Source organism: Panthera onca, chromosome A2 (genome assembly GCF_046562875.1).
Source record: "Panthera onca isolate mPanOnc1 chromosome A2, mPanOnc1 haplotype 2, whole genome shotgun sequence".
NCBI classification, from domain to species: domain Eukaryota; kingdom Metazoa; phylum Chordata; class Mammalia; order Carnivora; family Felidae; genus Panthera; species Panthera onca.
The window spans coordinates 34,766,786-34,782,090 of NC_138340.1; the positions used below are offsets into that span (position 1 = coordinate 34,766,786).

Sequence of the window (15,305 nt, forward strand, 5' to 3'; positions counted from 1 at the left end):
CATAAGGATTCTCTGTGGGCAGGAGCGGGGAAGAGAGCATCCAAGTGGGGATGCAGACGGTGAACGAAGGCATCACCAGGACCATAAGGAGAAGTATCACCAACGAAAGCAAGACAAAGCTTGATGAGCAAAGAACAACAGGACAATGTGAATACTGCAGCCCGTAATAAAGCTCACTTTAGCATCAAGATGTACCCTGTACAATCACCTTCACTTACAGTACTGGTTTTTACACACGTACCCATTGAAACTCACAGAGCAGTGCTTCTCACATAATCTGTGGTGAAGGACAATTTTTTCTTAAATGCCCTGACAGTCACTGATGTTTTTGTAAAACACAATCATATGAAATGCTAGAAAATTGATCTTCTACTTGTATGTCACAGAAATTTGGAATACAAGTTTCTAGATGCTGATTCTGTCTTTGTATTTATTATAGACCTAAAACAGCCCATAGGCTGGTGCTTCTATACAAATTGACACTAGTCCAATACCACACTCCAAGCATGCCGACCCTAGACCACTGGGGACCAGGTCTCTGTCACAACTACTCAACTGCTTAAGGAAATGAATGAGCAAAGCTGTGTTCCTATAAAACTTTACTTATACAAATACCCATGAGGCAGAGTTTGGCTGTGAACTGCAGTATGCCTCCCCCTGCTATGGACCAGTGCCCCCTCAAACTCTAATGTGCAGAGAATCCTCTGGGCATCCTGTGAAAACACGAATCCGGACCCCACTGATCTGAGGTAGAGCTACGTTCCTGCATTTCTAACGGCCTTCAAGTTGATGTCAACACTGAAAGTGCATGGCCCACATTCTGAGTGGTAAGGCTGCACAGACTCTTCTCTGTGAACCCAGAGAAGAGGGTGTGATGTCAGTATGAATAGATGCTTTACACTGGTCTTCTTTGAGCTTAGCAAGGACTGTATCTGTCAATCAGGATCAAGTCTTCCTCTGCTTTAAAGGGGTAATTACAACCGGAAGACTTGACAAGGACAGCGTAATGGAACCAATGACATTAAATGCTGGATGGTTTCCCATTCTGTTGACTGGCTCGGGACCTGACACACAGTAGGTGATCAAGGAACAGGCAATGACTGCCCACTGAAGGCCGGAATCACAAGCTGTGTTCATTAGGGGGAGGAAGCTAGGATGATGGTGAGGCTCGAATTTGTCCTGTTGTCTTACCTAAGATGTTTTGCATTGTTTAATAAATTGGTGCAACTTACAACAGGGAGAGCTTTTAAAGATATATTGGTAGAGAAAAAGAGAATCACAGAATTTATGCTTTCAGTAAAGGTTCTCGTTTTTTTTTGGGGGGGGTATTTTTTACTTTTCCCTTGTTTACTCTTCTCATTTGATTACCAAACACCTCTCTTTCAGAATCTGGTCAGCAGAGTCTGCATCTGGATTAATCATTTGGCTTTGTAGTTCAGTTTAACAGACAAGAAGATCCACTCACAGTCACAGGTTGTAAAACAGAAAAATATCAGAAATATCTAAATTTGGGCATTTCTTCCTCATATCTGCTACCAAATGTCCACATTCTTGGATAACAATGACACACTGAGGATTCTAGGTCACTCATACCTCTCAGAGGAATGTGCTATTTGGGATTAACGAGCACGTGAAATCTAGGTCAATGGTTAAAGGTCAAAATGGATTTCTGTTCACTACTTATGATCCTAAGGCTTCTGAGTATTAAAGCAGACACCTAAATGTTTGTTCAGAAATACTCCAGTGGAGTTCTAATTGAGAAAAAGGGATGTGTCCAGAATGCTTACAGATAACGATTAATGAAAGAACTCACAGATAAGCTGGAAGAAAAATAATTAACTTGGATTTGTGCCAGCTGCCCCTTGGGAATGCTAACTAATATGTGTGTTCAAAGTGCTCCGTTTTGTAAGTCCTCAAAGTTGGAAGCAGAGCATCCCGAGGAGAGGGTCCTGGGGATGGAGATAAAATATCCATCGATATGCACAAAGGACCTCTAAGTGGAAGACAGTTGCCACCCGAATTACAGCAAAGTTCAAGTGGACCAAACCTCTTTTTTTTTTTTTTTTTTAAGTTGATAATAAACCAAGCGAGGTGGCTTAGGACACTGAGGTAAAGAAGTAGTGAGGGACACCTGGGTGGCCCATTCGGTTAAGTGTCCAACTTTGGCTCAGGTCACGATCTCCTGGTTTGTGAGTTCGAGCCCCATATGGGGACTCTGTGCTGACAGCTCAGAGCCTGGAGCCTGCTTCGGATTCTGTGTCTCCTTCTCTCTCTGCCCCTCCCCCACTCATGCTCTGTCTCTCTCCCAAAAACAAATAAACATTAAAAAACATATATTAAAAAAAAAAAAGAAGTAGTGAGTAAACATGAAGGAACATAGGGCACCTCCAACGGGTGCAGATATTGATCAGATTCCCCTCACTGGGAGCATTCATGTCATTGCCTACAAACCCAAACTCCACATCTAACAGTCAGGACACGTCTTTCTCAAAGGTAAACTCATCAGAGGGCTTCTTGGACAAACTTATCAAAAATAACAAATTTCTGGCATCCTCAATTTTATTTTTAACCTTATACCACCACCCAGTATATTACTTATCTGTTTTGTATAATGTATCTATTTACTCTCTGATTTAACTATCTTTCCCACTCTGAAATGGTAGCTCCAAGAGAACAGGACTCTATTTCACTCACTGCTCTACAATTCTGGGTCTAGAGGAATGCCTGGCATATATAACACCATGCATTATCATTTGACTGATATCACTGAATGGGTTTCTGTCCAGCTTAGTCATTCTCTGGTCTGGAGAACTAGTCCTGACCTCATAAAGTGGTCTGAGGAGCTGCCCCAACAAGCTGGGGGAGAACCCCCCTCCTTCCATAAAGTTGTTCTTGCTATGGGACGAGCCTAGTGAACCTCATGGTTGACACAGTGACTTGTACTATGGATGAATTCTTGCCTTACTTGCCTGCCCAGCCCTCCAGTCTCCTTAGAACCAAGCTTCTGCATATGGGATGCTTTGCTTTGTATGAAGGCAGCTTGGCCCTGCACTACAGCCTGGGGACTGTGGCACTGGCTACTGGTTAACAGAATTCCCTAAATACTCCTTAAAATTGCCTCCCTTTGTTGGCACACTTGCTGTCTTCTACTAACACCCTGCTTTCAGGTAAGGGCCCCTGCCACTTGCAGTTCTTCCTGTATTGTTATTAACGACTGCCGCTGAGTCTGGCTGCTGTACAGGACTTCACCCAACCCTCTGCAAAGAGGACCTTCCCTCCACTGCTTCCCGGACCCTGGGGAGGCAAGTCTTGCTCTAGACAATGGTCCCTACCAGGCTGCCCCGTCCCATGAGAGTCTTGCCAGACACAGAGCACTGGCACCTACCTTGGGAAATGGTTTCACAAGGACAGCTCATTAACTTATTATGCTTCTCTTGCTGACTGAGACCACTGAGCCATAGGATTTCCATGGAAAGAAAGAGACACGCTGTCAATATGAATTTGCTCTGAAAAGACATTTTTGGAGGACCTACTATGTTCCCTGAACTATTAGAGTGGCTAGAAATAATGAAGTGTATTAGTAATAGTGGAACAGGACAAAACCAGGCACTGGGGGAAAAAAAACTCTAGGCAAAACTATACTTGGAGCTATTTTCAAAGAATATGGAACAAATGAAAAGTTTAATGAAACAGCAGCAAGAAGTGGGGGTGGGGGTGGGGAAGGGAGAATATTTCTAGGCGATTTTATAAGATTTAAAAAGAGAAATGTATGAATAAAGGAGATGATTAAGTGGTAAAGACTGTAACTTGTAAATACCCCAAAGAAAAGAAAAGGGAGACCGGGACATATTATCACATATTATCATTGAGGTGGCATCTGATGAGGGCTAGAGATTAAAAAGGCACCTAATTAACAAGTTTGCCTAAAGTGTCTTGCTCTTTACAAAGACAAAAGATGCACAGAGAAACCAATGAATTCTTAGGAAGAATGCTGGCAAGAAAGAGCAAGGAAAAATAAAGGTGAGTCTATTCTAACTTTTGCAAGTCTTGTTTTGGACTCAGTCTCACCTCACTGAACCAGATATATCAGGAGGATACAGGGAAGATCTTCAATTCAGCCATCAGGAAGGTACATTAGGCCACACTTGGAATTCTTAGGTATTTCAGAATTTAGGCAATTCTAAATGACTGTATCAAATATTAAAGAATGATTCATTAACCCTGCGATAATTAAAACAAAGGCAGATCAGTAGTCCACTGATGTAGTAAATGCATAAGACGCTAAAGGGGTATCTAGCTGAGCCTTAGAGAATGCTGATTTTCTTTTTTTTTTTTATTGTTCTATAAGTCTGTTTTGTACCAAAATGTTTTTCACACTTGTTACTACTGCATTTGTTAACTATATTGTACTCTACTTTAGCAAACCAGATTTACAAAGTTCACACATTTTCTGAAAATGACTTTAAATGCTGAGCTTTAAATAACCTTCTAAATAACAAGAGGCCTTTAACACACTGCCCACTATTAATATGCTAGTAAAACTAACAGTAAGAGAGAGACCAGCTAACAACACTGGAGGATGTACATCATGTAATACTGGATATATTTTTTAAAGGCCATCAATAGGAAGGGTATTCTAATTATAATCTTATAAAGAAGATATGTGTAGATAATGCTGGAAGGAAATTTAACAAAATTGTAATAGTGGTCATGTTGTAATAAAGTTAGAGACAATTTTTTTTAAATCTCTGACTTTTAGTAGGAAATGCAAATTTCTAAAAGTGGAAAAAATAATCAATTTTTAAATGTAAAGAAACCTTTCAAAAAGCATAAAGTGAGGGACTTACATGTGTAAGGAAATCATTCTTACCTGGATAGTGGAAAAATTAAGTTAAAATTTTCTCAAGGTTTATTCATTTAATCCTTAAACATAAAGGTAATATGTCTAAAATATCATTACTGACATATTTTGAAGGTTTTCATATTCATAGTCAAATTCCTTCCCTTTAGGAAGCATATAAAAGCAATTGAGGAAAAGAAAAGAGTTTTTGACTTTACATTCATGCTAGGGGTTCCGGACTGTCCTTTCTTAGATAAAATGGAGCAGCTCTTTCACATAATCTCTGAAGAGCCATCCATAATTATCCAAAACATTATTCAGGCAATTCTCGTTATCCATAGTAGTCACGGTCTATCAACTTTCAGCGAACACTGAGTTAGCAAATACGGAACCACTGCTCCTGAGGAAACCAAGGGCTAGTTTCCCATAAGCCTCACACCGTTTTCATCAAAACATCAATGCATAACCTGTTTTCTGTGTTTCTGTTTGAGGATACCTTCCTTCATATATACTGTTAATTCATTCGTATTGAATTTTTACTCACCCTTGAACAAAGATTATCTAACATATATTTTCTCTGTAAGATCCATCATAGTAGACATGACTTAGGAAAACCATGCAGCACTGTGGCACTACACACGGGGCCACTTTAAACAGCCAAGTGCATACTCCTCTCATTGACAACAGCCTTCTACATCCTTCTACCTACTGTGGTGACAAATAGGCAGTCAGTATGAAAACCTTAAAATCTTCATACATAGTTAGCCTCATACTTCTAAGAATTCATCTTATTTTATTTAGTTTGAGAGAGATTGAGACAGAGAGACAGAGAGAGAGGGAGAAAGAGAATGCACATGTGAGCAGGGGAGAGGGGCAGAGGGAAAGGAGAAAGAATCTTAAGCAGACTCCACACCCGGTGTGGAGCCTGACATGGGGCCCAATCTCATGATCATGGGATCATAACCTGAGCTGAAATCAAGAGTCAGACGCTCAACCAACCGAACCACCTAGGCGCCCCTAGGAATTCATCTTATATGAGTAATCTGAAGTGTACGTAAAGTTAAGAGTACAAGGAGGTTACGGCAGCATTATTTTAAGTGAGAAACATCCTGAATACCAAATAACAGAGGACTGGTTAAGTAAATTTATATGTTCATACAAGTGAATACTATTCAGCTCCCGAAGATGCTGCAGAGGACTGTACAATGACAGGGGAAAAGGTACGTAAAAAGTGGAAAAAAGCAGACTACAGAAGAGTGTCAATCATACTGATACCAGTTTTGTCAGAAATAATACTACTCTGTGTATTCATTTTAAGTATATGTAAAAGTGCATATAAATGTAATTTGATCTATTTTTGTACTTTTCTATACTTTATGTTTCTCTAATTTAATAATTAGGAAAACGGGGATGCTGTTTAATAAAACAGCCTTAAAAAAAAGACAAAACACTTTTTATCTTGCAAGCCACTCTGAGTCAAGCCAATTTCTTCGGCAAAGCCCACATGGACGTGTTGTTCATTTAGGAACAAGACAATCATTCCTAACTCCTAGTTCTCTGGCAGTGGGTGGAAGGGTGGTGTAGAGGAAATTCACAGTGTCTTCAACCTTCTGAAGGCAGTTGGGCTCATCCCACCAGACTACAGCTGACCCCTATAAAGGAGAGGACCCAGAACCCTTCCCAGTTCAAAGGGTCTTCACCTTGTTCTCCTGAATTATTTTCCCAAGTTACTTCCTACATCTAGTGATTCTCCCACAAGGCATTATTTGGATTCTAAAACAATACCTCAAAAATAATAATAGTGAAACTTTCAGATGCTTGATCAGTCTCGCATTATAGGAAAATTCTTAAGACTCAGAGATACCTGACATTAATCCTGGCATTGTTAGAAAATGCACTATTTTCTTAACTGTTGAACTGAACCATGTCTTTTCACAGTGCAGTAACATTAAGAGAAAAAATATCCCCAACTCTTCTAATAATTATATATTATTTCCAATCTAGGTGACATTATACCTTTATTAGTGGTTCATTTCTGTTTAACATCTACAAAGGCTTCTCCATACAGGATTCATAATCAATTATGAGCATGTTGGGACCAATGATAAAATTTACTAAAATATCCCCAAGTCTTAAAATTCTTCAAATTACTTACCATGAAACAAAACAAAGCACATCCAAATTTGAATTTTGAGAAGCAGAGCAAAGAGTAAAAAACGTTATTTTTGATTTATTTCTGACAGTATGTCAGCAAGCAGCATGAAAACAGATTTAGAGAGTTCCATTAGGGATGCGTGGAAAAGGGGTAGCTATCAGAAACACTGGTCTTGGGTAAGATATAGAACCGACGGCCTTCCCAGGACCCAGCTCTTACTGCGTAGTACTGGCCGATAAAATGGAATGAGTGCATGTTGGACAAGGACAGCAAGACATTTTTGGAAATGTGGATCAACTGGACATCAGAGAAAGAAATGCAACACAATAGGAAAAGCACTTGGAGGAAACAAAGAGAAATGAGAACAAGGCAGCGAGCTTTCCATTCTCCAGCTTATACACGGTGTTCCCCTGCACAGGGCTGAAACCAGGTGACAGGTTACAAATTCATAAGCACAGAATCATTTTTATCCTTCTCAGACTAGACTACCAGGCAGCCTATCACCATAAAGAATGGCTGCCTGGACTTACTCTTTCCAACTTTTAGATTTGTTTTCAAAGAGGCCTGTAAGAACAGGGATGGGGGAGTTATTTCAAAAATAATGCTCGTGTTGTGTCAAGTATTGGGTATTACATTTGAAAATCAATCTCTACAAGAGTTCTTTTACCCACCGAAAATAAATATTTCCCTGCAGATAAGGTATTTCAGCAAATACAAGTGGTCTGTAATAAAATGAGTTTTGCTTCATGCCTCTGATATAAACATGTGAATAAGTGAAGAAGAGGATATTGTGGTTTGTTTTTAAATATATTCTAAATGTATGATGATCAACAATATGTACGTGAGGCATTTAGCACATATTAATATCAGCACATATTTATTACAAGTGAAGGCATTTGCATGCTAAAAGGCATTTGATACTGAAAATATGGCATGCATTTTTACTTCTCTAGCCTCAAATTCTAAAGAATTTTGAATCACATACCACAGAGCTAAAATAGCTGGGCTCTTTTCAAATTTATACCAAATGATATTCTGTGGTTCTTGCAGATATGAATTTAATCCTCCCTCTATTAAGTTGTGTTTTCTTGGTTGTCTGAACAGAGAATCACTGCAAACTACTGAATTGTTTACCCATTTCATCAACTTCAAAACAACCCATACAGTAACACTGGTGTTAATGGATCTGTTTCAGATACTTCCTATCCCAAAGATGAGCATTTACTTCCTCTTGTTTCAATAATTATAAATCTAAGCCTCAGAAATGATAATGCAATTGAACGTTAAAAAAAAAAAAAGTCAACACATGGGCTCTGTGCTGACAGCTCAGAGCCTGGAGCCTGCTTCAGATTCTGTGTCTCCTGCTCTCTCTGCCCCTTGCCCGCTTGTGCTGTATCTCAGTCTCTCTCTCTCTCAAAAATAAGTAAATAAACATTAAAAAAATTTTTTTTTAAAGTCCACACAAACGAAAGTTTTCCTTGTGCTTTAAAAATATTGGCCAAGTACTCACACATATATTATCTCCGCTGATACTGAAAGCCAATGCTTTGGGGTATTATTTTCATGTCTACTTTACAGACAAGGTTAACAGAAGTTTAAAGAGTATTATCCTAATAGTAATAATTATATGAAAAGGTGTTCAACCTCATTAGCCATGAGAGAAAGGCATTAGACCACAGTGAAAACTACCATACATCTATTGGAATGACTAAAGTCGCAAAGGCTTGACTGCACCAAGGGTGGGGAAGGGTGTGCATACACACTGGAACTGCCATAAACGGCTCCCAGAGTGTAAAGCTGGCACATCTGGAGAGCTGCTTGGCAGTATCCGTTCAAGCTGAAGACACGCATATGTTATAACCCAGAAATCCTAGTTCCAAAAATATATCCCACAGAAATGTGCTCCAGAGGACATGTATGAGAATGTTCACAGCAACGTAGCAGTCAAAACTGTGAATAACATAAATGCCTATCAACAGAAAAGGATGAAAACTTCTGGCAGAGTCACACAGTAGGACAGCATACGGCAGGAAGAATGAGTGAACCACTGCTACATAAAATGTAGATGAATCTTACAAATAAAAGTTAAGCGAAAGATGGCAAACACAAAAGAATGTACACCGCATGACCCTATTTATGTTAAGGCAAAACAAAATCTACGACATTAGAAGTTGGGATAGCTGTGTTACCTTCAGGGGAAAGCAGGGTAGAAGTATGGCGAGGGGGTACTTCACTGGCTTCTGAGATGGGGTACCCATTCTGAGATGGCGTACTGGTCTGTTCAGGCTGTCTAACAGATTACCATAGACTGACTGATGCGACAAAAAACATTTCTTTTCACAATTCTAGAGGCCAAAGTCCAAGGTGAAGGCACTGGCAGCTTCAGGGTCTCATGAGAGCCCACTTCCTGGTACAGAAATGGCCATCATTTAGATCTGTCCTCCTATGGAGGAAGGAGCGAGCGACCTCTCTGGGGTCTCCTTTATCAGGGTACTAAGCCCATTCATGAGGCTCCACCCTCATGACCTAATTACCTCCCAAAGGCCCCACCCCCTAATATCACCAGATTGGGGGTTAGGATTTCAACATATGAATTTGGAGGGACATGAAACATTCAGTCCCTAACACTGGTCATGTTCTATTTTATGATCTGGCTGCCAGTATGTTCACCTCATGGTAACTCATCAAGCTATATACTTACGATTTACATACTGTTCTATATGAAGCTTATACTTCAATGAAAATTTATTAAAAATTTTAAATGACACTATCATATGAAATTATTCCTCCTTTAAATGGGAAATGTGTATGTATAATCTCAGTTAATGTAATATGCGATTCTCTGATTATATGTCCTTACCACAAAAAATAAATTAGTTATGAAACATGATAGAGGTGTTACCTAATGCTACAGTGGTAATCATACTGTGGCATATAGATATATCAAATAAACACATTATATATCTTAAACTTATATGTTACATGTCAGTTATATCTGAATTTAAAAAACTTCAAGAAATTTAAGCTCTAAATACTTGAATAAATAAATAAAGCAAGCAAGCAACCCGCAGAGGTAATAAGTACTGTTATAATTTCACTTTATAAAAGAGCAAACTGAGATATATACAAGTTAAATAATGTGCTCAAGCTCCCACAACCAATAAGCAGTAAAGATGGGATGTGGGACAGGAACCTGGGCAGTCTGGTACAAGAATCCCACTAAGAATCCTTCCATTCCTTTTTGAACTGGTACTTGGTGCTTATGTAGCACATTTCTTCCTGGATTTTTTTTTTTTTTTAGTGTTTGTTTATTTATTTTGAGAGACAGAGAAAGAGAGAGAGAAAGCGTGCACATGTGCACACATGAGCAGGGGGAGGGGCAGTGAAAGAGGGAGAGAGAGAACCCCAAGCAGGTTCCACACAGATGCGAGATCATGACCTGAGCAGAAATCAAGAGTCGGACACTTAACCAACCAAGCTACCCAGGCTCCCCCTTCCTGGATTTTTAAAGAACTTTGAAAGACACTATGTTAATTATACTTGGAATCAAAAAAATAATATTAAGAGAAATAAAAATTAAAAAACAAAGAGCTTTGAAAACACGACTCTAAGTTGGATCTAACCCAGGAAGCACAGGGACATATCAGGTGAGGAGTCTTCAGGAATGTCAATCCCACACTACTGCTTTTCAAAGTCAGTCCTCCAGAGGGCAACAGATTTGCTTAACTTTGGCCAAGAGTTGGGGTGAGTGCTCAGATTCTGGTCAACTGTCTTTTCCTATTATTCATTGATGCAAGATGTTTTACATACTCCAGATGTCATTTGTACTCATTTTCTACACCTTTGGGATTCTAAGTTTAGAATTAGAAGTAAAAGCCAAAGTATGACTCAGGAAAACAAAAGTTTAAGGATAACACAATCCTTGGAGGATTTTTCCCTCAAGTTTATTCAAATTCTTTATAACTTACCACAAACCCCTACTTCTACTTCCTATTTAATGTGATCTTTACTACTTAGGATTAAGAATCCTAGGGCTTACAATACCGGATGTTAAAAATGATGATCAGGTTATACCACCAACAGAACAAACTACATTGTTCTTCAACTCTCATCTCAAGCTCAACTAGAAAACTAGGGAATTATAAAATATTTAATGTGAATTCAGTTTTTTAAGCTATCTTGAAAAGACTCTTGTCTTAGTTTGGCAGACGAGCTCTGTTTCATATATATTACAAACAAATAAAGAACACATTAGTTATAAAGGCATTTGTGTTGGGTTCTGATGAATGTAAGCATTAGGGCTAATAGGCAAAATAAATTTAAGTTTCAGCTCTATGGCTGACATTATGTGTAGAAATATATGTTGTTCTCGAATGATGTTCTCGAATGATGACATTTATTACTTGATCAAAAGAATTAGCTTATACAGATGACAAACAACTAGTTGTTACTATCAGTTGATTCAAGTTTAGCAACAAAAGGCCTTTTTCAATTTTGAATTTCAGTGTCTTCAACTGACTAATCCTTACATCTAACGAGAAAATCAATACCTTTGTAATAATCAGCTTTGGGTTTTTGGGATTCTTTTCTTCTGGGCAGCTGAATGGGGTTCTACTTGAAATAATTACAGCCAGAACTGTAACCAGTTTCCTTGCAAAATCAAATCAATTCATCTATACTATTTTTTAGCCTCTGTTCTCTAAAATCTGTGAAACAATGCCAGGATTGAAAATACCCATTACATTTCTATGCTTTTTAACTGTCTTTGAAATTTCAAGATTTGGAAAATTTACAGTGAGATGGGCTGTGCATTCATTTTCCTGATATAGCATGAGAAAAATAAAATAACTCCCACATATCTTTCTCTACCCAAGATGACAGGCAATCTCAAAAAAGTTTAAATACTCCAAGCATTTGAAAATATTCCATTGGGCAAAGTCAAAAAATTTTTAAGAGACTGTTTTAAAAAAATGGCTCTGCAAGTGATTTTTCCTTCTCCTCCTGCATTGTTACAAAATTAAAATTCCAGATCAGCTACTAAGAAAAGATATTCCAAAGAAAATGCAATGATTGTCCTGGTAGATTTACTCCCTCGATAGCACTCTATTATTCTTAGCACCGAATTTCAGTAGACACTAAAAGTTCTATTTTATTACAATTGCCCTGTTCTCTAAGTACACTGTGGTTCAAGCAGTTTAAAAAGCTGTGTGTGAGCTATGTTCACGGTATTTACAAATTTCAATTGATAAGAAAATCTCTGGAAGGAAAATGATGCTTCCCTTAGAAAATAAGAATAAGAAGGGATAAATAAATTAATAACTAGGAAGCCACCGACAATATTCCTACCTAACCAACGGAAACAAGGTACTTATAGAAACAGAAAAACCAACCGCACACACATTCTTCATGGCTGGGCGACTTTGGATTTTGATGACTTTGTTATTCCTGGATAGCACTGGAAAACTGAAAATAAGTAGCTGATAATACCTTACCATTTATTTCATGAATCAGAAGGGAAAGACTTAGCAAAAACATAAGGTTAGCAACTATCTGAGTCATAATGAAAATAGAAGACAAAGTTTTATAGTTGTGAACCAAAAGACTATTATTGGTACACTTATTTATGAAAAGTTTCCATATTAAGTTCAGACCACATTTCTTAAAAAACAATATGGGGGTGCCTGGGTGGTTCAGTTGCTTGAGCATCTGTCTCTTGATTTCGCCTCTGGTCACAATCTCAGGGTTCATGGGTTTGAGCCCCACACTGGGTTATATGCACTGACTGGGAAGAGTCTGCTTGGGATTCTCCCTCTCTCTCCCTCTCCCTCTGCTCCCCGCCCCCATGCTGTCTCTCTCAATATAAATAAACTTTAAAAATTAAAAAAAAATTAAAGCTGGTATCATTTTCATTTGTTGTTCTTAGCGATGGTTCAGACTTCCCATGTGTTCAGATACATTAAGAACCAACAGAGGGGTGCCTGAGTGCATCAGGCGGTTAAGCATCCCACTCTCGGTTTTGGTCCAGAACATGATGTCACAGTTCATGGGTTTAACCCCATGTGAGGTTCTGCGCTGACGGTGCAAAGCCTGTTTGGGGTTTTCTCTGCTTTCCCTCTCTCTCTGCTTCTCCCCTGCTCACTCACTCACTCTCTCTCTCAAAATTAAATAATAAATGAACACTAAAAAAAAAAAAAAAAACAAAAACGAAAAATAACCAACAGAATGTATCAGATACTCTAACAGTATAAACATAATGATTCTGAAAGCTTAAACTCAGAATTGTTAAGAGAATTAAATGGTATATATCAGATGTTCAAAACATGTTAGTTTTTTCCACGTAACAAACATCCACCTAAACCTTGTTGTCATAAACTACTCAGTACCTACAGTTCCAACAAAGCATAGTGGTATTTAACTCAAAAAATGTTCACGGAATACCTACTATACACTAGCATGGGTGTGATAGCTATACTCTAGTTAAGGAAAGAGGGTCATAAAGCAACATTATATGCTACCTAGTACCTATGCTGTAAACTATACAACTATCAGCGATGAAAATTAAAAGCATACAGAAGAATGTGGGGTTATTATTTTCTAGTGATATACACTTCTATAATCCTATAATTTTCTTCTGTCTCCAATCGTGTGATGATACTTGCGGTATCTTTATGGAAGGAATCTGAGAATGAGTCCTGTAAGTCATGTGAAGAATGGGACTAATCGCTTCAGTATAAATTACTCAAATAATGTTTCACACCAACCGGTATTTCCCTGTCTGGAGCACTACCCCCTTTTTTACTTCCTCCTATCTCCCAGGACTTTGGAAACACAGAAGCTGAAACTGGATCCTAGGAGTATTTATTAGCCTTTCACCTGAAACGAGTCGAATCATTGTGTACTACAATCAGATCTAAGGCAGGATTTGCATCTGGGGCTACAAAATAAATGTTTGGCTTATTATCCTTTAGCAGTAGGAAAGAGGTGGCTCTTGATGGTGAAAAATCAGAACATGACGCGATCTGCCTACAACGACAGGTTACCTTAGGGTCGGCTGTGAGCAGTTTGAAGGCTTGATACACTTGAGCTTCCTTTACTCCACCACCAAGATCCAAAAAGTTGGCTGGCTTCCCACCATTCAAGAAGATGATGTCACAAGTAGCCATGGCAAGGCCAGCACCATTCACTGTGGAATGCAAATGGCACACACAACAAGATCAATTTGGCAACAGGAAAGGGTGCATGAACGGTTTCCCTCGCCCATACTGCCAGAGACAGACCCCTGTCACTACCAGGCCAATCTGTCCTGCCTAGAATCCTGTTCAATCAGATAAATACATAGACTTTTAGGATAAAGACTCAGGAAATGTACAAACAAAAAAATAAACAAAAAAAGACCTGGGGATACAAAGACAGGTTTATTAACAAGTTAAATCAATCTGGCAAACAGATAAAAGGGAAGAGTTTGCATAATTGATTAATTTGAGCTAGTAGTAGAAGAAGGAGTTTTGGGTTCTGGAAAAATACAGAACTCAAATGAACCTAGAAAGAGAGAAGAAAGGCTACAAGAAGTTGCTTGGGTCTATGAATTGCATTGTCTTTAATATCCTTTAAGAGACCTGAGTAAAAAAAAATGGAATTCATTTAATTTTCTGCTTGCTGAGAATATGCTTTGAATATGGCATCCCTCTGGGGTTGAACCACAGGGGTCCCAACTTCAATAGGACTCCATGCTTTTTTACACTCAGCTCAACCACGCATATTTATAGGTTATGTGGATAAACTCACAAAACAAATGAACAAATGACAGCATCAAAATAATACTCCTATCCCTCTGTTCCTTCTTCAAATTAATATGAGAAATGTTCACTAGCAACCTGATCATTAAAACTAGAACCAAAATGTGTTAACATCTTAGGAGGGTTTTTTTTTTTTAAGAAAACAAGTAAAAAGTTTTAACACTGCAATTCTTATTTTCCAGAGCTGAGTTTTATTAACCAATTGTACTTCTTTCACTTCTTATGCTTAATTATATGAGATTACTTTCCTCAGATTAGAAAGGTGGTGGGGGGGCGGGGAAGAAGAAGAAAAGCAAACCTTCAGAACACAGCAGAAACTCGCATGGTAAAATTATACTTCACTTTTTCTGACCCTTGAATTCCCCAGACATGCCTGTGAACTGTGACTAATTTAATTAAGTCTGGGGCAACTACAATAAAAATGGTTTATATAAGATCTTAAAACAATTTGAAATGTGTTAATCGTAGCTTTTGAGGCTGCTAACTTGGTCAGATCATGCATACTCCCACAGAG

The 15,305-nt window shown here is 38.5% G+C and overlaps 1 protein-coding gene across 2 annotated transcripts in view; it reads right to left on the reverse strand.

The window, feature by feature from the left end:
• SUCLG2 (succinate-CoA ligase GDP-forming subunit beta) overlaps positions 1-15,305 on the reverse strand; it is a 273,677-nt gene that overhangs the window by 96,596 nt on the left and 161,776 nt on the right. For both annotated transcript variants that reach the window (XM_060631535.3, XM_078442840.2), the window contains exon 9: positions 14,036-14,178. In XM_060631535.3, the coding sequence (XP_060487518.2) occupies positions 14,036-14,178 (143 nt within the window). The remainder of the gene's footprint in view (positions 1-14,035; positions 14,179-15,305) is intronic.